At 46.6% G+C, this 26547-nt stretch overlaps 1 protein-coding gene across 2 annotated transcripts; it reads left to right on the forward strand.

Annotated features, from left to right (window-relative positions):
• Positions 1-314: 314 nt before the first annotated feature.
• On the forward strand, positions 315-25902 carry Ccz1 (CCZ1 homolog, vacuolar protein trafficking and biogenesis associated). 2 transcript variants are annotated; one of them, XM_051162986.1, is made up of 15 exons: positions 315-525; positions 2448-2545; positions 2641-2734; positions 4296-4373; positions 4741-4788; positions 6101-6184; positions 9118-9293; positions 11514-11595; positions 14424-14485; positions 14756-14867; positions 20123-20156; positions 20705-20822; positions 22164-22322; positions 22711-22852; positions 25578-25902. In XM_051162986.1, exons 1-15 carry the CDS (start codon positions 412-414, stop codon positions 25584-25586), a joined length of 1410 nt encoding a protein of 469 aa, XP_051018943.1. In that variant the 5' UTR covers positions 315-411; the 3' UTR covers positions 25587-25902. The 2 variants fall into 2 exon arrangements, with proteins under 2 accessions (XP_051018943.1, XP_051018941.1); XM_051162984.1 differs by having other exon boundaries at positions 317-525; positions 22711-22838.
• The last annotated feature ends 645 nt before the right edge of the window (positions 25903-26547 follow it).

Consider the following 26547-nt stretch of genomic DNA (forward strand, 5'->3'; position numbering starts at 1 on the left):
GCCAGGATCTCCGTGAGTTCAAGACCAGCCGGTTCTACATAGTGAGTTCCAGATCTGCCATGGCTAGATGGTAAAACCCTGTCTTTAAACAAAACAAAACAAAAGCCCAACCACCACTCACTGTTACATTTCTCTTGAAATTCATGGCCGTCTCTTCAGCCACGACAGATGATAGCCAAGAGTCAATAATAAAGTAAGAAACACCACAGCCCAAGAAACACGGGGGAAATCGGGTCTACCCGGACGTATTATAGAAAAGGACCGGGCACTACGGGTTCTTCTTCTGGGTCAGTAGCGACTTCTTCCGGGCCGCCCGGTAGGGAGGCGGAAGTGTGGCGATTCCTTCGGCCGCCGTCTCTGAGCTGACGAAGAGGAGGCTCTCGAAGTGGGAGGGGGGAGGGCCCGGCCGGAATGGCGGCAGCGGCGGCCGGGACAGGGACGTGGGCGGCCCAGGAGAAGCAGTTCCCGCCGGCGCTGTTGAGCTTCTTCATCTACAACCCACGCTTCGGGCCGCGCGAGGGAGAGGTATGCTGCGGGGGGGGGGGGGGGGGCAGCGGGGCAGCGCGCGAAGGTTTGCCGGGGACCGAGGAGGGACCGGGGACCGGCGGCGGCCGGTGTCGCTGCCCGGCTGCTGGTGGGGTGCGTCCTGGAGGCGGCGCCCCTCCTTCTTCCCCGCCCTGACCGAGCCCGCTTCGTTAGCAGGTGTTGCGCCTGGTGGGACGTGCCCGGTGTTTGACAGTGCTGGCCTGTCCTGTCAGAAAAGGTCCGTCGGGTTAATCCCGGTTCGAATGTCTTTTTCCCTTTGCATCAGTTCTGGGCCATGGAAATTGAACTTCTCTCTTGAAGAAAAAAAAAAAAAATTCTTCTATTGGAAAGGAGGAAGCGGACTAGTGGACTGCAGCTCCCAAAAGAGGGGCAATAAAACAAACAAACAAACAAACAAAAAACTTGGAAGAGCCTCAGAAAGTTAATCATCCCCCACCAACTCAAAATTAATAAGTTACAAGAATATTCGTTTGCTCTGAATTGAGGGTGGTGACTTCCTCAAAGGCTGTCCAGAGCTGTCCCCGCCCCCGTCCCCAAGCAAACCTCAGTCCTATTTAGAGGCTGTCAGTCCGAGTGCTCTTGAACCAACTTGGTGCAAGTTGTGGATCTGAATTCTTGTACACCTGCATGCAGGGATCTTCCCTCTGAGGGTTTGCGACACATGGAAATCTGAGATCCTCCTTCTTCCCTTCCTTCCTTCTTTCTTTCTTTTTTCTTTTGGTTTTTGGACACAGAGTTTCTCTGTTACACAGAGCCCTGGCTGTCCTGGACTCGCTCTGTAGACCAGGCTGTCCTGGAACTCACAGAGATCCCCCTGCCTGTGCCTCGTGAGTGCTGGGAGTAAAGGTGTGCACCTCCATGTCTGGTGAAATTCCAACATTTTCATTAAACTCATTTTGTACTACTGATGAAATGTAATTTGGTGAATAGCACAACTGTAGACTGATGAGATACAGTATTTACAAAACCACAATTAAGTAATTCCTGTCCTCTTTTCCTTTTTGGGGGGACAGGCAGGGTGTGTGTGTGTGTGCTCAGGACAGTGTGTCTCTATGTAGCCCTGGCTGTCCTGGACTTGAACTCACAGAGATGCACTTGCCTCTGCCTCTGGAGTGCTGGCATTAAAGGTGTGTGTCACCCAGGCCAGCATTTCTGGGTTTTCTTTTCTTTCTTTCTTTCTTTCTTTTTTTTTTTAAAGGTTTATTTATTGTTATGTACACAGCGTTCTGCCGGCATGTACACTTGCAGGCCAGAAGAAGGCATCAGATCACATTATAGATGGTTATGAGCCACCATGTGGTTGCTGGGTATTGAACTCTGGAGGGGCAGTCAATGCCCTTAACCATCTCATTCATCTCTCCAGACCATTTCTGGGTTTTTAAAAGACATTTTAAAGATTTGTCCTTAATGTCGATAATGGGAGAGATGGATGTTAACACTTTGTTTAATTTTAATTTAATTAATTAATTTATTTATTTATCTATTACATATATACTGCTCTGCCTGCATGTACACCTGTGGGCTAGAAGAGGGCACCAGATCCCGTCCTAGATGGTTGTGAGCCACCATGTGGTTGCTGGGAATTGAACTCAGGACCCCTGGAAGAGCAGACAGTGCTCTTAACCTCTGAGCCATCTCTCAAGCCCAGATGTTAGCACTTTTAGCCAGGTGTGGTGGTACACCCCTTTAATCCCAGCACTCAGGAGGCAGAAGCAGGGGGATCTCTGTGAGTTCTAGGCGAGCTTGGTCTACAAAGACAGTCCAGGACAGCCAGGGCTCTCTATAACAGAGAAACCCTGTCTCGAAAAAGTAAAACAACAACAAAATACCCTTAATACTTTCATAGTTAAAATGAATAAATCCTGATACTAATGTTGTGTTTCTGTTTCTTCCTGTGCTAGGAAGAAAATAAAATTTTGTTTTACCATCCAAATGAAGTAGAAAAGAATGAAAAAATTAGAAATGTTGGATTATGTGAAGCAATTGTACAGTTTACAAGGTAATACTTTACATATGTTTTTTTGTTTGTAGGGATTGGTGAATTATTTTGAACTAGAGTTGTTTCACCCATGTTTTTAAAACTTTTTTCCCTAGGACCTTTAGCCCATCGAAGCCTGCAAAATCCTTACATACACAGAAGAACAGACAATTCTTCAATGAACCAGAAGAAAATTTCTGGATGGTCATGGTATTTACATGTGAAGCAATAGTGAAGTTCCGGGGAACTTTATCCTTAGGAAGCACATCAACGTTGGCTGCAACTTAAAAATCAAAGTTGCTATTCATATTGGGGCTGTTTTAAGAAACTTTCTGAGCCAGGTGTGGCAGAGCACGCCCTTAATCCCAGCACTTGGGAATCAGAGGCAGGCGGATCTCTGAGTTGAGGCCAGCCTGGTCTCCAGAAGAGTCCAGGACAGCCAAAGCTACACAGAGAAACCCTGTCTTGAGAAATAACAAAACAAACAAACAACAACAGCAACAAAACAAAAACAAAAAAAGAAAGAAAGATTCCGGCCAGACAATGGTGGTATATGTCTTTAATCTTAGCACTTGGGAGTCAGAGGCAAGCCAATCTCTATGATTTTGAGGCCAGCCTGGTCTACAGAGATACACTGAGAAACCCTTGTCTCAAAATACCAAAAGAAAAAAGAAAAAAATCCTTTCTGTCTACAAATTGAGCTCAGTAGCAGAGTGCTCACCTGGGTTCTGGAAAAATACCACAAACAAATGAAAGACATTTTGTGTCTAGCGGTGTAACATGTCCATTAACTTTTGTGTATTTGTGTCGGGAAGAGTGAGCATTTGTGTGTGTGTGGGGGGGGGGTACCCCTGTCAACCTTGGGTGCCATTCCTCAGGAGTCTCCCTGGTTTTCTGAGCAAAGTCTCTCTCTAAGATCTGAGGCTTACCAATTACGCTAATCTGGCTGGCCAGCAAGTTCCAGGAATCCATGTGTCTCTGCCTCCCTGATGTTAGGACTGTGCCGTCACACCCCACTTTTACTTACTTGTCTATTCTTTTGTTCATTTATTTATTTATAGGCAGGATTCTTGCTGGGTAGCCCTGGCTGGCCTGGAATTCTTTTTGTAGATCCAGCTTCTTCTAATTCATGAAGATTTGCCTGTTTCTGCTTCCTAGACTTTTTTTTGAGGCGGGGGCGGGGGGCAGGGGTGCTTTGAGACAGGGTCTCTCTTGTAGTCTTGACTGTCCTGAACTTGTAGGTCAGGCTGGCCTTGAACTCACAGAGATCCGACTGCTTCTGCTTCTACTGAGCCACTTGCTGGCCATACACTCTACCATTGAGTTTTATTTCCAGCCCCAGATTTTTATTATTTATTTATTGTTTTTCTTTATTTTTGGTTTTGTTTTTGTTTTTTTGAGACAAGGTTTCTCTGTGTAGTCTTGGCTGTCCTGGACTCGCTTTGTAGACCAGGCTGGCCTCGAACTCACAGCGATCCGCCTGCCTCTGCCTCCCGAGTGCTGGGATTAAAGGCGTGCGCCACTACGCCTGGCTCTTATTTATTGTTTTTCAAGACAAGGTTTCTCTGTGTAGCCCTGGTTGTCTTAGAACTCACTCTGTAAAACAGGCTGGCCTCAAACTCAGAGATCCACCTGCCTCTGCCTCCCCGAGTGCTGGGATTAAAGGTGTGCACTATCACTGCCCAGCCCAGCCTCCAATTTTTAAAATGAAGAGAAAGTTTAAAATATATGGTGATACCACTATATAATTTCAGTTTCTCACACCTCATAGGTTGTTCGGAATCCTATCATTGAAAAGCAAACAAAAGATGGCAAGCCAGTGGTGGAGTACCAAGAGGAGGAGCTGTTGGTAATGTGCAGTTTCATAGCTCATGCTTTTAGGAACGTGTGTTCCTGGATGTGTCAAGTAACTCACATTTACACTAAGTAGCTTTTAAGAACTTTCTTGGGGTATATAGGAAAGTTTTCTCTTTATTGTTTGCTTTAATATAATCCTTCAACAATACCTAACTACCCTGTCTTATTCATCCTTCCCCTGTGTGTGATGCCCTTCCAAAAGAGGCTTATGGGTTTGTAAATTTGAACTTAAATACCTGTTATTTCAGCACACAACTACCGTAGGACCAAGTGCATAGTAATCATGTGCCTTTGCCAAGAGTTGTCCCGTTGCTGTGCCCTTGGATCCAGTGAGATGCGTGCTGTTTTCTTGTTTGTAGGACAAGGTGTACAGTTCGGTGCTACAGCAGTGCTACAGCATGTACAAGGTAAGCGTGGTGTTCCAGGTCTGCGCGTCATTCTGCAAAAGTCATCAGGTGGATTTGGAAAGGAAGAGAACAAGTGACGGTTTAAAGGTCATGCATTACAAATGTATTTTGTTGTTGTTGTTGTGTTGTGTTTTGTTTTTCAAGACAGAGTTTCTCTGTGTAGCCTTGGCTGTTCAGAACTCGTTTTTGTAGATCAGGCTGGCAGAGTGCTGGAATTACAGGCATGCACCACCACACCAGCTGGCATTTTCTTTGCAATTAGGGTCTGGCACTTGGGAGGCAGAGGCAGGCAGATGCTGGGAGTTCGAGGCCAGCCTGGTCTACAAAGTGAGTCCAGGACAGCCAAGGCTACACAGAGAAACCCTGTCTCAGAAAACAAAACAACACAACAACAACAACAACAAAAAAGAAATTAGGATCTGTCTTCTTCCTCTGAGGATAGTTTTGTTAGGTTTTGCTTTCTGAGACAAGGTTTCCCTCCATAGTCCAGGCTGACCTTAAACTCAGAACCATCTTGCACCAGCGTCCTGAATGCTGGGATGACAGGTGTGTGCCCCCAGGCTAGAGAGATGGCTCAGAGGTTAAGAGCACTGGCTGCTCCTCCAGAGGTCCTGAGTTCAATCCCCAGCAACCACATGGTGGCTCACAACCATCTATAATGTTATCTAATGCCCTCTTCTGGCCTGCAGATGTACATGTAGACAGACCACTGTATACATAATAATAAATAAATCTAAAAAGAAAGAAAGAAAGAAAGAAAAGCGCACACAGGTGTATTTGGCTCTAAAAGCACTTCTTTATTCTCTTTAAGTACTGGGGACTGAGCCTAGGGCTAAGGCTCTACGTTGGTAGTTACGTTCCCATCCTTCAGTTTTCAGTTTTAGCTTTTTATTTACTTACAGGGCCAGAGAGATGGCTCAGTGTTGAGAGCTTGCACTGCTCTTGCAGAGGACCTGAGTTCAGGTCAGGTCTATAGTTCTAACTGTATAGGGAGCTGAGGTTAGAGACAACTTCTGAGTTTGAGACCAGCCTCCTGGGCAACATAGAAATACTATAGTCTCCAAAACAAACAGATGAACAGAGAGATGGGCAGAATTATTAAGCGGCCTTCTGGAAATAGCAGTGTCTATCACTTAGTGTATTGTTTGTTAAGATATTTATAACTTTGTGCTTCCTCACAAATACTTTCTATGCTTAAAAGGGCCTGGAGGGTGTTAGTGAACCTAGTTAACCGTGAAAAAGATGTGTTCCCCTGAGACACTGAGCAGCACAGGACACTGACTTCATTTTCCACAATGTGTTCTACCACCAGCTTTTTAATGGGACGTTTCTGAAAGCCATGGAAGACGGAGGCGTCAAGCTCCTGAAAGAAAGATTAGAGAAATTCTTCCATCGGGTAAGGGTCCTGAATTTTATTTATTTATTTATTTATTTATTTATTTATTTATTTGGTTTTTCGAGACAAGGTCTCTCTGTGTAGCCTTGGCTGTCCTGGACTCACTTTGTAGACCTGGCTGGCCTCGAACTCATAGCGATCCGCCTGCCTCTGCCTCCCAAGTGCTGGGGTTACAGGTGTGCGCCACCATGCCTGGCCTGAATTTTATTTATAACTTTAATAATATGCAGGCACATCTTGAGAGAAATAACAGTGCAGCTGGCAGTATGAGCCAGTGGCCGAGCACTTACCTAGTTTGGATAAGAACCTTGGCTGATCCCCAGCAGCACAGGGGAAATGTTATGGAGCAATATAGAGGCAGACACGTTTGTTGTTTTAATTTACGTACATACACACAACACACACACACACACACATTTAATATATTCCATTGATATATTGCCTGCATGTATGTCTGTGTGAGTGTGTCAGATCTCCTGGAGCTAGAGTTACAGACAGTTGTTATCTACCATGTGGGTGCTGGGAATTGAATCTGTGTCTTCTGGGAGAGCAGCCAGCAAGCCATCTTTCCAGCCCCAGTTTGTTTTGTATATTTTTAATTGTATGTGTATGTCTGTGCAGGTATGTGCACATGAGTGTAGTGCTCATAGAGACCAGAAGAGGATGTCTGGTTCTTTGGAGCTGGAGTTATTTCCCAGGGGTGCTGGGAACCAAATTCCACTCCTCTGCAAGAGCTGTATGAGCTCTTAACCTCCGAGCCATCTCTCCAGCTTCCACATTTGTATTTTATTTTGTAGATATAAAACCCCAGTCCTTGAATGTGGCAGAGCTGTTCTGGCAAACCCAGAGCAGTGAGGCGCTCCTACAGCCTGTAATCTAGCCTGCTGGATAGAGCATCCTGCCTCTGTCCGGGGCTCCTGGGAGTAGCTCCAAGACATGTCTCTCTACAATCTTGTCTGCCTGCATCTGTGTGTATTGTAGGGCTTACTTCAAAAGTCTCACTGTGTGCATGGGTTAGCTGACTAGAAACATTAAACAATTATCAGAGTTGCATTTTTATTTCACACACACAACTCCCTCCCTCTCTGTCTGTCTCTCTTTAAGACAGGATCTTACTGGTTAGCTTATACTGACCTCACATTCACAGTAGTCCTCCTGTCCCAGCCTCCCAAAGTGCTGAGATGACAGATGTGAGCTGCCACACCCAGCTTGTATTGGCTCTATTATCCTAACAGTCCTCACAGTTATTAACTCAAGGGACAGGGTTGTGACTCTTATGGTGGTTTGAATGAGATTGGCCCCCATAGGCTCAAAGATTAGAGTACTTGGTCTCCAGGGAGTGGCACTATTTGAAAGGGTTAGGAGGTATGGTCTTGCTGGAGGAGGTGTGTCACTGGGAGTGGGCTTTGGAGTTTCAAAAGTGCACGCCTTTAATCCCAGCACTCAGGAGGCAGAGGCAGGCTGATTTTTCTTGAGTTTGAGGCCAGCCTGGTCTATAGCATGAGTTCAAGGACACCCAAGACTACACAGAGAAAAACCCTGTCTCAAAAAAAACAAAAACAAAAAACAAAGCCCAAGCCAGTTGCAGTGGTTCTGTCTTCTTGCTATCTGTGGATTCAGATACAGAGCTGTCAGCTGCTCTGCAGCACCATGTCTGTCTGCATGCTGCCATTCTTTTTACTATGATAGTGGATTAAACCTCTGAAATGGTAAGCAAGCCCCAACTAAGTGCTTTTCTTTTTTAGAGTTGCCATGGTCATGGTGTCTCTTCCCAGCGGTAGACTAGTGGCTAACACAGCTGTGACATGGATTTAGTCACAGGAGTGTGACACGTCCCAAGTGCTGATACTCTAAGGAGTTAGCAGTCTCTTTCACTGTACTTTGGGTTTTGCTTCACTTGCCCCAAAGTCTATCAAAATCACTTTATGTTCCAGTAAAATTCTCAGTTTATTTTTTCCCTAAAACACCTCTTGTCTTACTTACTGTCCTATTGCTGTGAAGAGACACCATGGCTGAGGCAATTTTCAAAAGAAAGCATCTGACTGGGGCCTTGCTTACAGTCTCACAGGGTGACTCCATGACCATCATGGCCGGGAGCGTGGCAGCAGGCTGACAGGCATGGTACTGGAGCAGTAGCCGAGAGCTCACATCTGACCCACCAGCAGAAGGCAGACAGACAGAGGGACTGGGTCACTCAAGGCTCAACCCCAGTGACAGGCGTCCTCCAACAAGGCTGCACCTCCCAGTCCTTTTCAGAATTGTCCCACGAACTAGGGGCCTAGCCTTGGACTCTGTGAGCCTGTGGCTGCCTCTCCTGTTCAGACCTCCACATCCCTCATCCCTGCGTTTGTATTCTTTAGCTTACTATTATTATTTGTGTGCATGCAGCCTGGGCTTGGGTTTGGGTGTCTTTTTCAGTTTCTTCTGCATCATTTCAGCAATGGTGGCCAGCTTGCTCCAGGCTCCCTGTCTTTGCCTCCCGCAGCTGGGATGCAGGTAGCTACTGGCCCTCCTTGCTTTTCACATGGTGCGAGGGGTCTGAAATGCAGTCCTCAGGCTTGTGTGGCAGGCACGTCAGCCTCTGAGCCATCTTGAATGAGATAAGGCACTGGGTGCCATCCTTCCCTAACCCTGTTCTCGTCCTCATTACTGTCCTGGTATGAGTCTTCTGTTGTCCCGACTGACGCCCTCCAAAGTGGCATTGTGTCCATGGCTCTATCATGTGGATGCAACAGAACAATTAAACAGTTATATTTCAAAATTGGTATTGATTTCAAATCAGTTACCCTTGACTTACTACTTGTTGGCCTTGTCATTGTGCTGTGTGTCGGTGTGTGACTGTGCCACACGTAGCGGCCTGATGTGAGGTGATCCCACTGAAGAGCACTGTATGGAGTGTGCTGTTGTTAAGCGTGTGTCTGTTTTCCCCACAGTATTTGCAGACGCTACATTTGCAGTCATGTGACCTCCTTGATATTTTTGGTGGAATCAGCTTCTTCCCGTTGGATAAAATGACCTACTTGAAGATCCAGTCCTTTATTAACAGGATGGAGGAAAGCCTAAGTGTAGTCAAATATACCGCGTTCCTCTACAACGACCAACTCATCTGGTAGGTAACACTGTGTGGCCTGGCCTGTAAGAGATGGGGGTCAGAGCAACGACACGCACAGCAGCAATTGGTGAGCTGTCTGGACACAGGAAATAACAGCAGGCGAGGGTTTTTGTCTTTGTTTCTCAAGACAGGGTCTCTCTGTAGCCTTGGCTGTCTTGGACTCACTCTGTAGACCAAGCTGGCCTCGAACTCACAGAGATCCGCCTGCCTCTGCCCGCTCCCCTCCCGAGTGCTGGGATCAAAGGCGTACGTCACCACCACCTGGCTGGAAAATTCTTTGTAGGCAATGTCAAATTACCAAGCAGAGTTCAGGTCCCCAGAACCCACTTTTCATGTATGTGTGTGTGTATGAGTGTGTGTGCTATGTATGTATGTGTGCGTGGTTTTGTATGTATGTAGGTGCACATGTGTGTAGGCATGGGAGTGTGTGTGCTTGGTTAATTCCAGGAACCATCCTCAATTGCTCTTCCACTTTCTCATCTCAGTTATTTCTGCAAAAGAAAAGTGTTGTAGCCATCCATGTGTTTGCCTTAGAAATCCCACTACCCTCCAGACTGCTGCGGCTCGGTCTTCAACATTTATCTTTATCTTATTAATATGTGTAGGTATTGCGTCCTATCAAGGCAGGCTGGCTGCCAGCGAGGCCAGCATGCTCCTGCCTGCCGCTCCCAGCACTTGGACTGCAGGCACGCACTGCAACACTTAGCTTTCAACATGGGTGCTGCGATCTAAGTCCGGATCCTCATGCTAGTGTGCAAGCACTGTACCCCTGAGCTGTGTCCCAGCCCCTGTCACCCCTTAGATGTTGTCAGGACTCCCAAGAACACGCAGAGGGGCAGTATGGGAGACGACCAGGTCCACTATCTAATGAAGGCACTGAAGAAGGACAGCAGCTGTTTGCAAGGAAGGCCAGAATTCATTCTAACAGGACAGGGAACGGAAGAGGTGTTCATGCAAAACTCTCCCAGGACTCCCTAGTTTCCTTGTTATCGCCTGTGCTAAAACAACAACAAAAACCTCTTTAAAGGTGAATGTCGGGGCTGGAGAGATGGCTCAAAGGTTAAGAGCATTGGCTGCTCTTCCAGAGGTCCTGAGTTCAATTCCCAGCACCCACATGGTGGCTCACAACCATCTGTAATGAGATCTGGTGCCCTCTTCTGGTGTGCAGGCAGGATACTGTATACAGAATAAATAAATCTTTAAAAATACAGAAAAGGAGGTGGATGTCTGCCGGTTCCCAGCACTTTTCCTTATTCCTGCCTTGGTTGGAGATGTGGCTGTTTGCCTGAAGCTTCTTTCTTTTGTCTACAATGAGACCTAGTGGATAAATACCCACATATACTTTTGATACATATGGCCAAATTATGTATCTGTAGCATAGCGATATCTTCCAGAATGTGGTCTTCACTGTGTAGGCCAGCATGCCAGGATGTGCTACCAGAATACAGTGTGTGGTACCTGCTGTTCCCTAGGGAACCCTCCTGGATTTCATCCTGATAGTCACATGCATGCACACACGTCTCTCCACCCACCATTGGGTCCGGGGATCAAACCCAGGTCACCAGGCTTGCACAGCAGATGCCTTTACCTGCTGAGCCTTCTTGCTGGTCCTGTGGGGCTTTTGTTTCAAGTCTTATTTAATGCACAGGGCTGTGGAGCAGCAGCTGCTAGCAGGTCAGCATGCAGTGCTAGGGCCAACACTTGGTTTAGTGTGTTTCCTTCCGAGCTTCCCCTTTGGGGGATAGGCTTCTCCTGTTTGTCTTTGTTTTGTTTGAGACAAGGTCTCAGGTAGTATGGCCTCACCTTGAACTCTGTGTAGCAAAGGATGACCTTAAACCTTTTTTTTTTTTTTAGTTTCTATTTATATATGAGTGTGCTGTGTGCATATATGGCACATGCTAGAAGAGGGCATCAGATCCCATTATAGATGGTTGTGAGCCACCATGTGGGTGCTGGGAATTGTACTCAGAATCTCTGGAAGAGCAGCCAGTGCTCTTAACCACTGAGCCATCTCTCCAGCCCGACCTTGAACTTTTGATCCTTCTGCCTTAACTTCCCTAGTGGTAGTGCACCAACACGCCCATCTTGTTTGCTGTGAACCAGGGATGGGGATGGGCCCCAGGGCTTCATGCTAGGCAAGCCCTCTCCCATCTTCACAGAGCAGAGAAGTCAGAAGATCACTTCAGACTTTAACCCAGTGCTTTCCTGATGTTTCAGGAGTGGACTAGAACAAGAGGACATGAGAATTTTGTACAAATACCTCACCACTTCACTGTTCCCCCGGCACATCGAACCTGAGGTATGGCTGCATTCTACAGGAACATAGTGGACAGGGGAGGTGGAGGTGGGTGTGGTGAGCTGGGTCCAGGACTCTCCTGAGCTGCTTTATGTTGGTATTGCTTGGTCAGGTCACACACGAAAACATGTGTGTCACCTTTTCTGTGGTTGTTTTGTTCAAGTGCCATAGGAGGAGCAATTCATTGGGTAGAGAGAAAACTGGTTCTTAGAGAGGACCAGAGACCTCTGAAAATGCCAGGGATGTGTGAGAGCCCTGGCTACGCCTGCAGCATCTTCATCTAGAAGTATGAGCTATTGTGAGAAGATGACTTACTGGCTGGCTTGTTTTGCCACAGTGGTACTTAATTCCCCAGCATTCTATAGAGAACATTAAACACCAGCGTTCTCCCCAAAGGACCCTTTTATAGCTTCACTAAGTTGAAAGCGAACATGTTCATAGCCCATAAAATTATTATTTTTGCTTGCTCTGTTCATTGGCAAGTTCGTTTTTCACCCCAATCCCACCTTCTTTCTCCAGTGTTTAAGGCCTTGATCTGAAACAATGGAACGATCTCTCTGAAAAACTCAAGGAGTCCTTGTCTGCATACCCAGGGCCCTGGGCTCCACCCTCAGCACGCCAAGAAAACAAACATTGAAAGAGAGGTTTAAGAAAGGTCTTCTCCAGAACTTAGCTCTTTTCCAGTCGGGTCCAATACAGTGGCCAGTGGCCAACAGTTGCTGAGTACATACTGTGCACCAGCCGCTGTTCCCAGTGTCCAGCGTACCTGCATGCCCTCATAGTAGCAGTCCCAAGAGTTGGCTACACTGTCTAACAGAGGAGGTTGCCCAGGCTTCAGGGACATCTGTACTCGGTAAAGATGTGTTAGCGTCTCATTGCTGACAGGATACCCGAGGAAGACAGCTGAGAGGGGAAAGCTTGGTTTGTCACAGTCTCAGAGGTTTCGGGCCAAGGCTGGCTGCTTGCATGTAGCAGAGGCTGCCTGCCAGAGAAGCAGGGAGAGAGCAGTCAGGGATCGATGACCTGTCTTTCAAAGCTATGCCCGGTGACCTACTTCCTCCAAGAACTCATCTCAGAGTTCATCTTGGAGTTGAGTGGCCACCAATGAGCGTGGCATCCACAAGGTCCCACCACCACCTGGGGATTGGGCCCTTAACACACACGTCATTATGCACATTCTAGAGTCAGACCATACAGTTATCCAGCAAGGCTGTGGCAGAGCCAGGACCACTCTGGCCGATGTCAAAGCCTTGCTTATAAGCATGCCCTCAGGGAACTGCTTCTGGCACTTGTCCACCTTTGACAGCATGGTCCACAACGAAAGACTCGGTCAATACTTGATTACATGCCTGAGGAACAGCGTATGTAAAGTGGAAAGCCAAGACACAGCATGGCAGTATGAATTCCTACATGTGAGATCTCCTCATAGATTAGTACTGGGCCGTGCACTTCACCTCTGGATAGACTGTGCATTGAGAACACGGTGACGTTATTTGCTAAAGGCAGAGGAACGCCAAACACTTTTCACATTTTGTTCAGTTTCATATGTTTGGGAATTTTGTCTGCACGCATTCTGTGTGTCCTGTGTGTGCAGTGCCTAAAGAGGCTAAAGAGGACGCTGGCCCCTCTGGGACTGGAGTTAGAGAGTGCTGTGAGCTGTCCAACATGGATGCTGAGACTCGAACCCGGCTCCTCTGGGAGAGCAGTCAGTGCTCTTAACTGCTGAGCTGTCTTTCCAGCCCCTAAAATGATGCAAAACCAAAGCACGCTAAGGACAAATCTCTAAGGAAACATGGCTGAAGCTTGATACTTTTACCTCAGACAAGCCTGGTGCTGACACTAGGAGTGTGTGCTGGTGCACTTCTGTGACTCTGAGTTCCCACATGCAGGAAACGGGAAGAAGACAGGCTCCATAGGACAGCGTGAAAAGGCATTAAGAAACTTGCCACATGGAAATTTCAGTTGTTTTTGTAAAAGAGCTGAATTTGTTTGTGGGATTTAGGCTTAGGTGGAGTTATATTATAGCAGTCCTGGTTAAAAGTAGTCCGTTCTTTATGTACTTTTGTCGGGTTTTTTTTGGTTTTGGTTTTTTGTTTGTTTGTTTGTTTGTATTTGTTTTTTGAGACAGAGTTTCTCTGTGTATCCCTGGACTCACTTTGTAGACCAGGCTGGCCTCGAACTCACAGCAGTCCTGCCTGCCTCTGCCTGCCGATTGCTGGGGTTAAAGGTGTGTGCCACCACCGCCTGACATTTTTGTAGTATTTTTATTATATTTTCTTTCAAAAGTCCATTCATGTTGTGTATATGTTAAGCACACCCACCAACATCACTTCTTTTTCAGCTTTCCCTGAGGCCCCCCAAACTGTTTTTTCCCCCGGACTCGAGTCACACACCTTTTTTCTTTATTGTATTACTACGAATACCTCTTCCATCTTGCAGCGCTTGCATTATTTACCCTGTCTTCCTTGATGTCCCCTAAGCCTGAGATGGGGTGGGGAAGGAGGGCATGGATGACCTATTTGACACTGAGCTCAGCCACTGTTCCCAGTACCAAGTTTTCAAGTCCCTGAATTAACCCCTGCTCACTGCAAAAAATGCTTCTCTGGCCAAGGCAGAGAGCAGACGCTCTGTGAGTAGACACACACCATTTATTTCTATGTTTGTTCATTCGTTCATAATTCATTTTATTTAATTTCTGGGTGGAGAGCAATACTGGAATTAGTGTAGCAAAGTGAATTGAGACCAACTAGCTGGTAGTTGAACGCTGTTTGTCAAATTATGAAAGTAAAAAGAAAAAGTATAATTGTTCCCAACATTCATTGTGTTTGCAGTTGGCAGGAAGAGACTCCCCAATAAGGGCAGAAATGCCGGGAAATCTTCAGCACTATGGAAGGTAGGACTTTGTTGTTTGGTTTACAGTATTGGGTTTCATTATGTCTTCTGGTAAAGATAACATCTAGAGCATTGAATTGCTCTATCCGCAGTAATCCAGAAAGGAAGTCTATTGTTTCCAGTGACGTTAAACTGTTTCATTATTGTGCTCTGATAGGGTGTTTACCAAATGGCACCAAGCGTCAACAAAACATTGACTAGGAATATGTTCTGTGTGCGTTATGCTTACAGTCTACCTAACTGAATTGAGTCATCTCTCTTTACTTTTAAGATTTCTAACTGGACCTTTGAACCTTAATGATCCAGAAGCAAAGTGCAGATTCCCTAAAATTTTTGTAAATACAGATGACACTTACGAAGAGCTCCATTTAATTGTTTATAAGGTAACAATTGTTTTCCCTCCAGTGTTACAGACAAATACTAAGCATACCTCCCTTGCATGTGAGGCTGGCACCAGCGCAAACCTCTTAAGTGTTTCATGGAAAAAGTGTTGCAGGCTCTAGTTTCTGTCAAACTCAAAACGGGTACTCTTCTGCCATGGGAAGCTCATTTTCAACCCTTTTAGGTAGCTGAGCAGTGGCGGCACATGCCCGTAATCCCAGCATTTGGGAGGCAGAGGCAGGCGGGTCACTGTGCGTTCGAGGCTAGCTGGGTCTACAAATCAAATCCAGGACAGCCAAGGCTACACAAAGAAACCCTGTGTTGAAAAACATAACCCTTTTAGGTAATTTTGCTATTTGTAAAAGAATTGCTGGCTAAGGCAGGATATTCAAGTATCCAAAGTCCCAGATACCCATAGACCCAAGGATGGGAGAGGGGCCACCATGGAGTGCAGATGCCATTGCCGTGAACTCTGCGTTTACTTTGAAGGCTAAAGTTTTAGACTAAGTGTAAGGACTATTCTGTTTTCATGACATGCTCTTGTGAGAAAAGGTATGTGTGTTAGGTTGAGTTTTCTTTTCATCTTGAAATGAGGCGTCACTGTCTGTCCAGGGTGATCTTCAGTTCCTGGGCTCAAGCAGTCTTTACTTCTGTCTCCCTAGTAGCTGGACTGCAGGAGCATGCCACCATGCCTGGTTAGTGTTCCTCCCTCCCTCCCTCCCTCCCTCCCTCCCTCCCTTTCCTCCCCTCTACTTTTCCTTGTCTCTAGGCAATTGTGGTACAAGAAAGAAAAGTGACCACAAATTATCTTCTGTCATATGTAAAACTACAGCTATGATTTAATTCAAAGGCTTAGACTTTATGGTCCAGGAAAGCAGGAAGGGAAGGATGCCACAGTGTGAGGGAGTCCTCACACTGGACCGTGTCTGGACCGTGGAGAGATGAAAAGCAATGCCTGAGAGTAGAGAAGCTGCAGCCTAGGCGGAGTCTGGCAGTCTTCAGAGCACACAGAGACCCACCCTCAGCAGCGGCCAGCTAAGCCAGGTGTTGTCTCCCTCTCCCCGCCCTTGCACACAGACAGGCCTGCAGCTGAGCATGTGTAGCAGGGTGAGGGCTGAGAGTCTGTTTAAAAAAAAGCCATGAAGCCAGAGAGACCAAGAGTGGGTGCTGTGAGCATCTGTGCCTGAGAAGCAGGCCGACGCCTCCTGGAGTTCATGACTGCCTCTCTCATTCTGTGTGACATATAAAGCCACCTGCTCTTGGCAGCACGAGGCTCTCTTATGCTGCTTAAGTGTAACAAGAATAACCAAAAGCAAAACAATGAAACCCTACAAGTTCTAAAAGGGGGAAATTGATTCCGGGGTAGATGAGAATTTTAATAAATTAGTACACCCAGGGCTGGAAAGGTGGCTCAGTGGTTATGAGCACTGGATGCTCTGGCAGAGGACCTGAGTTTGGTTTCCAATACCCAGCTTGGGTAGCTCACACCTGCCTTTAACCCCAGCTCCAGGGGATCTGACATCCTCTTCTGACCTCTGTAGGTACTGGATACATCCATGGTGCATAGACATATATCCAGGCACAATTAAAGTAATTAGCACGCATGGATTAGGGAAGTTGTGTGCCCTAGGGGAAGCAGGTTGATATGAAAGGTCTAAGAGGCCCAGTGGAAGGGCTTATGCCCATAACCAGAGCGGGACGGCCGTGAGTTTGAGGTCAGCCTAACATTTAGAGTGGGTGTGCCCCAACCCCACCAGAAACAAAAACCCAAACCAGCCTATCACACTATAGTGACCTCACTGTAATTGAAGATATTACTTAAATTTTTTAAAGTTGTGGTTGGGTGTGGTGGTGTATGCCTTTGCTTCCAGCACTGGGGAGGTAGAGGCTGGTGAATCTAGGCCATCCTGGTCTTCATAATGAGTTCCAAGCCAGCCAAAGTTACACAGTAAGACCTTGCCTCAAGGGAAAAAAAAAACTATTACGATAAAATATACACAATTAAGTTAACACCATCTCTCTCAAGAACTCTGTCCTTTATACAATAACTTCTATTCCTTCACCCTGAAAATAGTTTTTAAATGATTTTTATTTATGTGTGCACATGTGCACACGCATCTGTGTGTGTGTGTGTGTGTGTGTTCGCGCGCGCGCGCGCGCGCGCGTGCATGCACTTCAGCACACAAGGAATCTGTAAAGGCCATAGCAGCGCATCAGAATCCATGGAGCTAGAGTTAGAGGCAACTGTGGGCCACCAGAGTGTTCTGGAAATTGAATTCCTATATCCTCTGCAAGAACAGCAAATGCTCTTAATTGCTGAGCCATCTCTCTAGTCCCACTGAAAATACAGTTTTTGACAGGGTGAGATTCAGTGCAAGGGTCAGGTAAGGTGGCCCGTCCTGGGTAACGTGATAAGAGGTCTAGTTATAGAAGGAGAGGCCTCAGGATGGAGCGCAGGGTTGAGTGTTGGCCTAGCACTCAGAGAAGCCTGGTGTCTTAGTTAGAGCTCCTATTGCTGTCCTAAAACACCGTGACCAAAAGCAAATGGGAAGGAAAGGGTTTATTTTAGTTTACAGGCCTACATCACACAGCCTGTCCTCCAGGGAAGTCAGGGTAGGGGCTGACACTGAGGCTGTGGAGGAGTGCTGCTTATTGGCTTGCTCCTCAAGACTTGCTCAGCCTGCTTTGTCATAGAACCCAGGAGCACCAGCACAGGGTGGCACTACCCACAGTGCCCTGCACCCTCCTCCATCAATTTTAACTAAGAAAATGCTCTACAGACTTGTCCACAGGTCAGTCTTGTGGAAGCATTTTCTGAATTCTGGTGCCCTCTTCTCAGATAACTCCTCTAGCTTGCGTGAAATTGACAAAACCAGCCAGCACACACCTAGGTTCCAAAACACAACCCACACTGTGGCACACCACCTAAAATTATGGAAGATTGAAAAAAAGAGGATTAGTTCCATAATTCACCATTAATTCAGTGAGAGGAGAATGGTAGGGGAATTATATGAGGAAATGCTTTATTCAGGCGATACAGGTTTCCAGGTCGTAAATTCTTAATGTATGTCCAAGTGAGTAAGAAGGGCCTCCCCTGCACCCAACATGGAACAATCTCAGAAGTATGAGGAGAGTGACCTCAGAGGTTGTCACCTGTAAAAGACTCCCTTCCAGCTGCAGGTGCTACACGACAGTGCGGAGAAAGACTTCCAGCGTTCTGAGAGAGCAGCTGGCCTGTAGCTCAGTGGTAGAGCACTGGTGGGGATGTGTGAAGCCCTGCTTTCAGTGCCCAGTGTCTCCCCAAAATAGCCTGAAGTTCTGAGAGAAAATGAATTTTGTTGTAGACTTTTATGTTATTGATGACGAAATCGACTGTAATGTTTTGTTTTCTGGTGCCAGATAGCGTGTTAAACAGACCCTGGCACTGAGTGCCATCCCAGCCCCACTGTAGAGTCCGTTGTTAAACCAAACTGTCAATCCCAGATGAGGCAGAGAAACAGACAAGCTGTCCTCCTGCGCGTCCTCTCAGTATACTATAGCTGTGTCCAGCGGCAGGAGGCCAGGAAACCAAGAGAACACCTGGGCTCCACGCCAGTGTGTCTGCCGCAGAGCAGCAAGGAGGCATGCGCTAAAGCAGCAGCTGGAGTAGGGAATGTCATCGTCTGTCAAGCTAAAGTCCTTTGAGTGCCCAGGGGCAGGGCTCTGAGCTCTCACCACAATATTCTTACTAGGTTTCCCTTCTAGACTCAGGCTAGATACAGTTTCAGGTGTGGTGTTGGCATCATGTTATGTGGAGTCCTTATCTTTTAATAGCTTTTTGAGGTGTCATTCGCCCATTTACGGTGGTCAAGGGTCAGTCCAGTGGCCTCTAGTTACAAAGTTCAGGAGTCCTTGAGACTATCCTCACTTTGAACACCAACCTCTTTCTTAAGGTGTCTCCAAGATTATCTTTTATTGTTTGTTTTTCGAGACAGGGTTTCTCTGTGTAGCCTTGGCTGTCCTGGACTTGCTTTGTAGACCAGGCTGGCCTCGAACTCACAGAGATGCACCTGCCTCTCCCTCCTGAGTGCTGGCCTTACAGGCATGTGCCTGGCTTCCAAAATTATCTTTAAGGTTCATGGGGAAAAATAAAACTGAGACACACCTTTGTGCCCGTAGCACAACTTGTTGCAGGGAAGGAGCAGAACTGGAGTCATGTGGTGCTGGAGTGACTGAGAGTGCCCACCGCACAGCGGTGAGTAGTGCTGTCTGTGCTGGTCTGTGCGCGTGCGCAGCTGCCTTCAGAGGCCACAGCTGCCAGAGCCCTTCCCCACTTACGTGCTAGGGACAAGGTCAGCGCATGCTCGTGACTACTGAGCCATCCCTTCAGAGCTGCTTGCTTGCTCTTCTGAGACATGGTCTTGTGTAGCTCATGCTGCCCTTGACTTCCTGATCCGGAGCCGCTAGCTCTGGTAGAGTACTACACGTGTGTCCCGCCATGCTTGGCAATTTTAGTTTTATTCCTGGTCTTGGTTCCTGTTACTTCCTAATGTCATAACCACAGTTATTTACTAGAGTAAAAGGAGGCAAGATTGTAGTGACATGAGGTCTCTTTTAAGTTCTTTTAATGGAAATTGTTAAGTGTACACCAAGAGACTAGAACAATGAAATCTCAGGCATGGAACAGAGCTGAAGTAATAAGATGTCAAAACTTTTTTCTTTCCTCCATAGACAGGGGTTCTCTATGTAGCCCCGGCTGTCCTGGAACCCCATTCTGTAGCCTGATTGGTTTTGGTTGGTTGGTTGGTTGGTTTTTGGTTTTTCAAGACAGGGTCTCTCTGTGTAACAGCCCTGGCTGTCCTGGACTCACTTTGTAGGCCAGGCTGGCCTCAAACTCACAGCAATCTGCCTGCCTCTGCCTCCTAAGTGCTAGGATTAAAGGTGTGTGCCATCACCATCACGCAGTTTAAGATGCCAATTTGTCTGTCTCTTCTCCTGTTTTGTTTTGAGCATTTTAAACTCTGCCACTTCATTTGTAAATACTGTGTCCCTGACTGATGCGCCGTGCACTGTAGCGTAAGCACCTTGGCACTGCGCAGCAAGCAAGCAGCCTCCTTCTTGTCAGCCACTGTGCTGTGTGCCTCCACACCACTCTGCTTGACAGGACAGTGGCTCCTTACAGTCATTTGTTGAAATGAAGACAGGCTCACCACATTTGCTCACAGCACTTAGTCCCCCTCTCTGAACCCGTTGTAATCTCTGGTTTGTCTCCCCACAGGCCATGAGCGCCGCTGTGTGCTTTATGATTGATGGTAGGTGCTCTGCATCCACTTGCAACCCGACTGGGCCAGTTCTCTGCAGCTTGCTGGCTCCTGTCCTTAAATGATCAGTATGTTGTCGCAAGCCATGGAGAGGCTGTTTCAGTCACTGCTCAGCAGTCAGAGCAGGGTTTCTGTGCTTGCTGACTGGTGGGGGACAGTGGTGCTAAATGCTTGCGGTGACTCAAACAGCCCGTGACTCCGAGTGCTGTGTTGTGTGTGCTAAATACATACGTGAGCTTCTCAGGTGTTTCTGGGGCAGGCACCCAGTGTGCCACTGCTTAAGGAATATAGGGACTCCCTCATAGTGACAGGCTTACCTTTTCATCTTTGCTGTAACCAGCTCTAATGTCTCTCTTCTGTTCAGTTTGGGAGGAAAGGGGCTTCTGATTGTTTTGCTCCCTGTCTTGATCTCATTTAGTTGATGGTGAAGTTTTCTCTTGAGCTCTGTCAAGTATTTATTGCACAGTAAAATGAGGAGGAGCTGTTGGGCACAAAGCACTGTAGCACTGGCTGAGTGCTATTTCTTAAACTCCCGGCAGCCTCCACGCAGCTGACGCTGGATTTTTGCCGAAGACTGGACAGCATCGTTGGGCCCCAGCTCACCGTGCTGGCGTCGGACATCTGCGAGCAGTTTAACATCAACAAGAGGATCTCTGGGTTTGTGCTCTGCTTCATGTCCCCTCAGACACTAAGTGCTTATGGTCGGGTGTCAGCACTTCTCCTGAGGAGTGTGCACAGTTACCCTGCAGCCGCCCTCAGGACCTAGAAAGCAGTGACCTGCTGCCCAGTCCCACCTGCCTCGCCCCAGGGAGGGGCTGATGCAGCGTAGCACAGCTCTCATGGAGGACCATGGGAGGGTTGCACAGTGCGCTGCAGCCACGGTGCTAGGCACTTCATGGAGCACACGTTCACCCCAGCACTGGAGAGCAACGAAACTTACTCTCCTAACCGGGGTCAGCAGAGTCTTTGTATAATGGAACAGGCAGTAAATAAGTTGGACTTCATGGGCAATATACTTTTATTTAGAAAATCATGGAGCATGGAAGAAACACACACACACACATACATACACACATAATATTGAGGTGGGGTGGGGACTTTTTTTAAGAGTCTCTCTGTGTAGCCTTAGCTATAAACCAGCCTGGCCTCGAATTCATGAGGTCCACCTGTCTCTGCCTCCCAAGTCCTTGCTTTATGCTGGCTAGGGAAAATATTTTTGGTTAAGAAGTAGACTTCAAGGCCAGCTTGGTCTTCAGAGTGAGTTCCAAGACAGCCATGGCTACACAGAGAAACCTTGTCTCAAAAAAATAAAACAAAAAAGAAGTAGACTTTAGCTCTCTGGAAAATCCTATCATATTAGATATCAATATTATTGGATAAATAATTGTTACAGATAACAACTGAGATTCTTGATTGAATACCCAGCCATTGAAAGTACAAGCCTTTTTGTTTGTTTGGGTTTTTTTTTTGTTTTGTTTTTCGAGACAGGATCTCTCTGTGTAGCCTTGGCTGTCCTGGATTCACTTTGTAGACCAGGCTGGCCTCAAACTCACAGTGATCCACCTGCCTCTGCCTCCCGAGTGCTGGGATTAAAGCATGTGCCACCACACCTGGCTAAAAGTATAAGACTTCTATATAGTTGTTTAATTACATTTATGTATTGTGTGTGTCTAGGTCAGAGGGCAGTTTGCAGGGGTTGGCGCTCTCCTTCCATCATGTGGATCCTGGGTTCCGACTCAGGTCTTCAGGCTTGGTGGCAAGCACCTTTCCTTCTGCGTCTCCACGCCGGCCCTGCTGTACAGTTGTAGTTTGCGTGTTTTGTGTTCATGAGATTGGGTTTTTTATTGGGAGGGGTTGTTTTGTTTGTTTGTTTTTGGGACAAGGTCCTATGTAATGAAGGCTGCCCTTGTCCATTTTGAAAGTTTTCACACTGTGGCTGTGCAGTTTGGCTAATTATTCTTTCAAATTGTTACTGTCTCAATGTCATGTTTTGTACAGGTCTGAAAAAGAACCCCAGTTTAAGTTTATCTACTTCAACCACATGAATTTAGCAGAGAAAAGTACAATTCACATGAGGAAAACACCCAGCGTGTCACTTACATCTGTCCATCCAGACCTCATGAAGATTCTAGGTGACATCAACAGTGACTTTACCAGGTATTTCTAGCAACTTCTCAAAGTAGGTGTTGTCTTTCTGAGAGCAGATTTAAAGGGATTGTAATTATCTTTTTATTTTATTTGTTTATACAGGGTTCACTCTATAGCCTAGGTGGTACTTAAACTCACGATTCCCCTGCCTCAGGCTCCCCGGGCTGGGGTTATGGACATAGGCTAGTATGCCCAGCCAAGTCATTTCCTCTCAAAGGGGTTCCGGCTTGTCCCACTCGAGGGCGCTGTTCCATGTCACACAAGTTGCCTTTCATTCCCACCTGACTTCTTGACTATTTATAGCAACAACTTAGTGCCGTTTCTTATTTTGAATTCTTTTTCTCCTCACAGTATAGCCATGTACACAAAACTATCCCATTCTGGAACTTTCTTACAGAGCAGATGAAGATGAAGAGATCATCGTGAAAGCCATGAGTGATTACTGGGTTGTTGGGAAGAAGTCGGACCAGCGGGAACTGTATGTGATTCTCAACCAAAAGAATGCAAACCTGATCGAAGTCAACGGCAAGTGCGGCGCGGTATTTCAGTAGAGTCTTAACGCCACTGGTGTTCCCAAAGGCTCTCCGCTCTGTAGTAAGAAGCAGTATAGAGCCTGCACATGGTGGTGCACACCTGTAATGCTGGCTGAGGCAGGAGGACCAGGAGTACAGGATTATCCTCCGTGACATAGTGAGTTTGAAGTCAGCCTGGGCTACCTGAGACCCTGTCTCAGAAAAAGTAAACGGGGCCTGTGAAATGGCTTCGGGCCACAAGGACGTGCTGCCAAACTTGATGACATGAATTTGATTCCTGAGACACACAAGTTGTCCTCTGACCTTCACACATGTACCATGGCACATGCATGCATGCCCCATCCCAACACATGTACACACACAAATAAATATGAAGGTTTTTTTAAAAAGTAAATAAATTGGGGAGCTAGAGCAGGGGCTCAGGGGTTAAGACCCAGGTTGGTCCCAGCACCCACACAATGGCTTACACTCATCCGTAACTCCACTTCCATGGGATCTGATACGCTCTTCTGTCCTCTAAGGCACCAGGCACACATGTGGTGCATGTACATGCATGCTAGCAAAACACATTCACATAAAATAAAAATCAGTATTAAAAAGTAAATAAATAGGGCTAAGAAGCTGCTCCAGAGGAAGAGCTTCTGCCGCTCTTGCAGAGCACTCAGGTCATGTCTGGAACCCACATGGGGCAGCTCACAACCACCCCTGCAGGCAACACCAAGCAAACCCCTGGCCTGTGATCCCAGCTTTCCAAGAGCCTCATGCAGGAGGATTAGAAACTCAGAGTCTGCAGGGGCAATTTATGGAGTCTCTATCTCAAAATAAAAAAGTGAGGAAAAGGAGCTGGAGAGATGGCTCAGAGGTTAAGAGCACCGACTGCTCTTCCAGAGGCCCTGAGTTCAATTCCCAGCATCCACATGGTGGTTCACATCCATGTATAATGAGATCTGATGCCTCTTCTAGCCTGCAGGTGTACATGCAGGCAGAGCACTGTATACATAATAATAAATAAATAAATCTTAAAAAAAAAAAAAAAAGGTAGGGGGTCAGGGAATGGGTTAGGGATGTAGCCCATTGCTAGAGCGCCTGCCTAGCATGTTTGGGGACCTGAAGTCAGTCTGTAGTACTGCAAAAAGAAGAAAGAAAACAAACAAAAAACCAGAACATGACTGCTAAGATCTAAGCAGATGTTTCCACTTTATGTATTTGGCGCTTTTAGATTTTTTTATTTTATGTGTATGGGTGTTTTACCTGCATATATGTGTGTGCCTGGTCCCTGAGGAAGGCAGAAGAAGGAAGTGCAGTTAAAGACAGTTGTAGGCTGCCCTGTGGGTGCGAAGAACCAAATTGTATCCTCTGTGCGTTTATTTCTCCTGTAGTGTGGGAAAGTTTGTTTTTCTTTTTTCGAGACAGGGTCTCTCTGTGTAGTCTCAGCTGTCCTGGACTCACTTTGCAGACCAGGTTGGCCTTGAACTCACAGAGATCCGCCTGCCTCTGCCTCCCGAGTGAGAAACTTAATAGTGCCTAAAAGAAAATTGTTTCCTAAAGCTCTACAAAAAGAAAAATAAATCAACAAACAATCCATAGCTGTACACACTGTGTACAAGTGCCCTTTCATATATCCTGTGATAAGAACAGGGTCTCTATTCAGACTGTCAGAGTCACATGGTACTTCTAGCTGTCACCCTCTGTACACAAGCAGAAGAATGCAGACAGTTTCTTTGTGCCTTCCCATCAAAGTGGGGTTGGTCTGGACAGTGTAATGCAGCAGCCGCTTTGTGGTTCCTAGTGAACGTTGTCCTGGAGAAAGGGTGTCACTATCCTCACGGGTTGGGCCTCTCTGCTGCTCACTGTAGAGTGGAGCTAACAGCAGAGGACATGACAGAGAAGGAGCATCATAAAGGTAATAGAGGGTCTTAGATCTTTCCTTTTGTCTGTCTGTTTTTGGGATTTTGGGGTTTTTTTTTTTTGTTTGTTTGTTTGTTTTTGAGACAAGATTGGCTGGCCGGCCTGAAACTTGCTTTGTAGACCAGCCCAACCTTGAACCTACAATCAAGTCTCCGCATGGGAGGAGGGGGTGTGTGGCTCAGTGGCACAGCATTTCCCAGCATCCTCAAGGCCCTGGACTCCATACTTAGTACCACAGAAATTAAAGTGTGAATTTAGTGAAATCTTTGTGAAACACTTGATTTATATCTCAAGACTATAGCCAGAGTTTTTGTGCATCCCACCAGCTTCTCAAGAGCTTCTCAAGAGTGCCACACTTGCAACGCTCCGACCCACAAGTATCTCAGGCACTCCTCAAACCGGTTCTTTCAGACCCAAACAAGTGCTATTTCTTTCTTTTTTATTTTTGTTTTTGTTATTTTTTGTTGTTGTTTTTTCAAGACAAGGTTTCTCTGTGTAGCCTTGGCTCTCCTGGACTCACTTTGTAGACCAGGCTGGCCTTGAACTGATAGCAATCCACCTGCCTCTGCCTCCCGAGTGCTGGGATTAAAGGCGTGCGCCACCACGCCTGGCTAGCAAGTGCTATTTCTAATGTGTTGGGAAACATCAAAGTCTCAGGAGTTTCCCCAACTGCTTCTCTGTTGGTTGGTCGTTGATGTTGCTTACACAGACGTTTACCTATTTCCTGTCTTTATCCCCAGAGAACTGAAGGTCCTGCTCATACCATCCAGTCTTTAAGGCAAGGAGCTGTGTCCCCTGACACTGTTTTCTCTTCTCTCTGCAGAAGAGGTGAAAAAACTCTGCGCCACACAGTTCAATAACATCTTCTTCTTGGATTGACTCTAATGACTCACCAAAACATCTCTCCAAACCTCAACAAACCTTCGGTTTACCATCACAACTTACTGGTCATGATAGTGACTGGATCAGCGACAATAGTAAAGCAATACCTGCTCTGAAAAAAATCACATTTCTACTTGACTGATGATCCCCTGAGGTTTTTAGGTGTTAAATATTTATGTGGAATTAATTGAAGGTAATCAGCTGAATATCATTCCATTCTTCTGACATTATGTAGATATTTTACTGGGAAATAAGACAATAAATTGTTAAAGTTTTTTTTTTTTTTTTAAATTCTGGTTTCCTATTGAGTCTTCTCTTGTTGCTGGTTGTTTGACTATACTGGCTGGTGGGGCAAAACTCACAGTCAGAGTCCAGAGAGAGGCTCAGCACTTGCAGCTCTTGCAGAGGACATAGGTTCAGTGCTCAGCTGCTAACAACGTCCTAGAACTCAAGCTAAGCTCTAGGCCAGTGGCTCTCAAGCTTCCTGATGCTGCGATCCTTACATCATCATCATCATCATCATCATCATCATCATCATCATCATCATCTAGTTCCTCATGTTGTGGTGACCTCCAACCGTAAAATTATTTTTGTTTTTTTGAGACAGGTTTCTCTGTGTAGCCTTGACTGTCCTGGACGTGCTTTGTAGACCAGGCTGGCCTTGAAAACACAGAGATCTGCCAGCTTCTGCCTCCTGAGTGCTGAGATTAAAGGTGTGTGCTACCATGCCTGGCTGCCAGCTAAAATTATTGTTGTTGCTATTTCATAACTATAACTTTGCTGCTGTTATGGATCATAATGTAAATATCTGATATATGGCCCCTGTGAAAGGGTCAGTCTACCCACAAAGGAGTCACAACCCATAGGTTGAGAGCCCTGCTCTAGGGGCCCTGACGCCCTCTTTTGGTCTC

This window comes from Acomys russatus, chromosome 19, assembly GCF_903995435.1.
Source record: "Acomys russatus chromosome 19, mAcoRus1.1, whole genome shotgun sequence".
Lineage (NCBI taxonomy): Eukaryota > Metazoa > Chordata > Mammalia > Rodentia > Muridae > Acomys > Acomys russatus.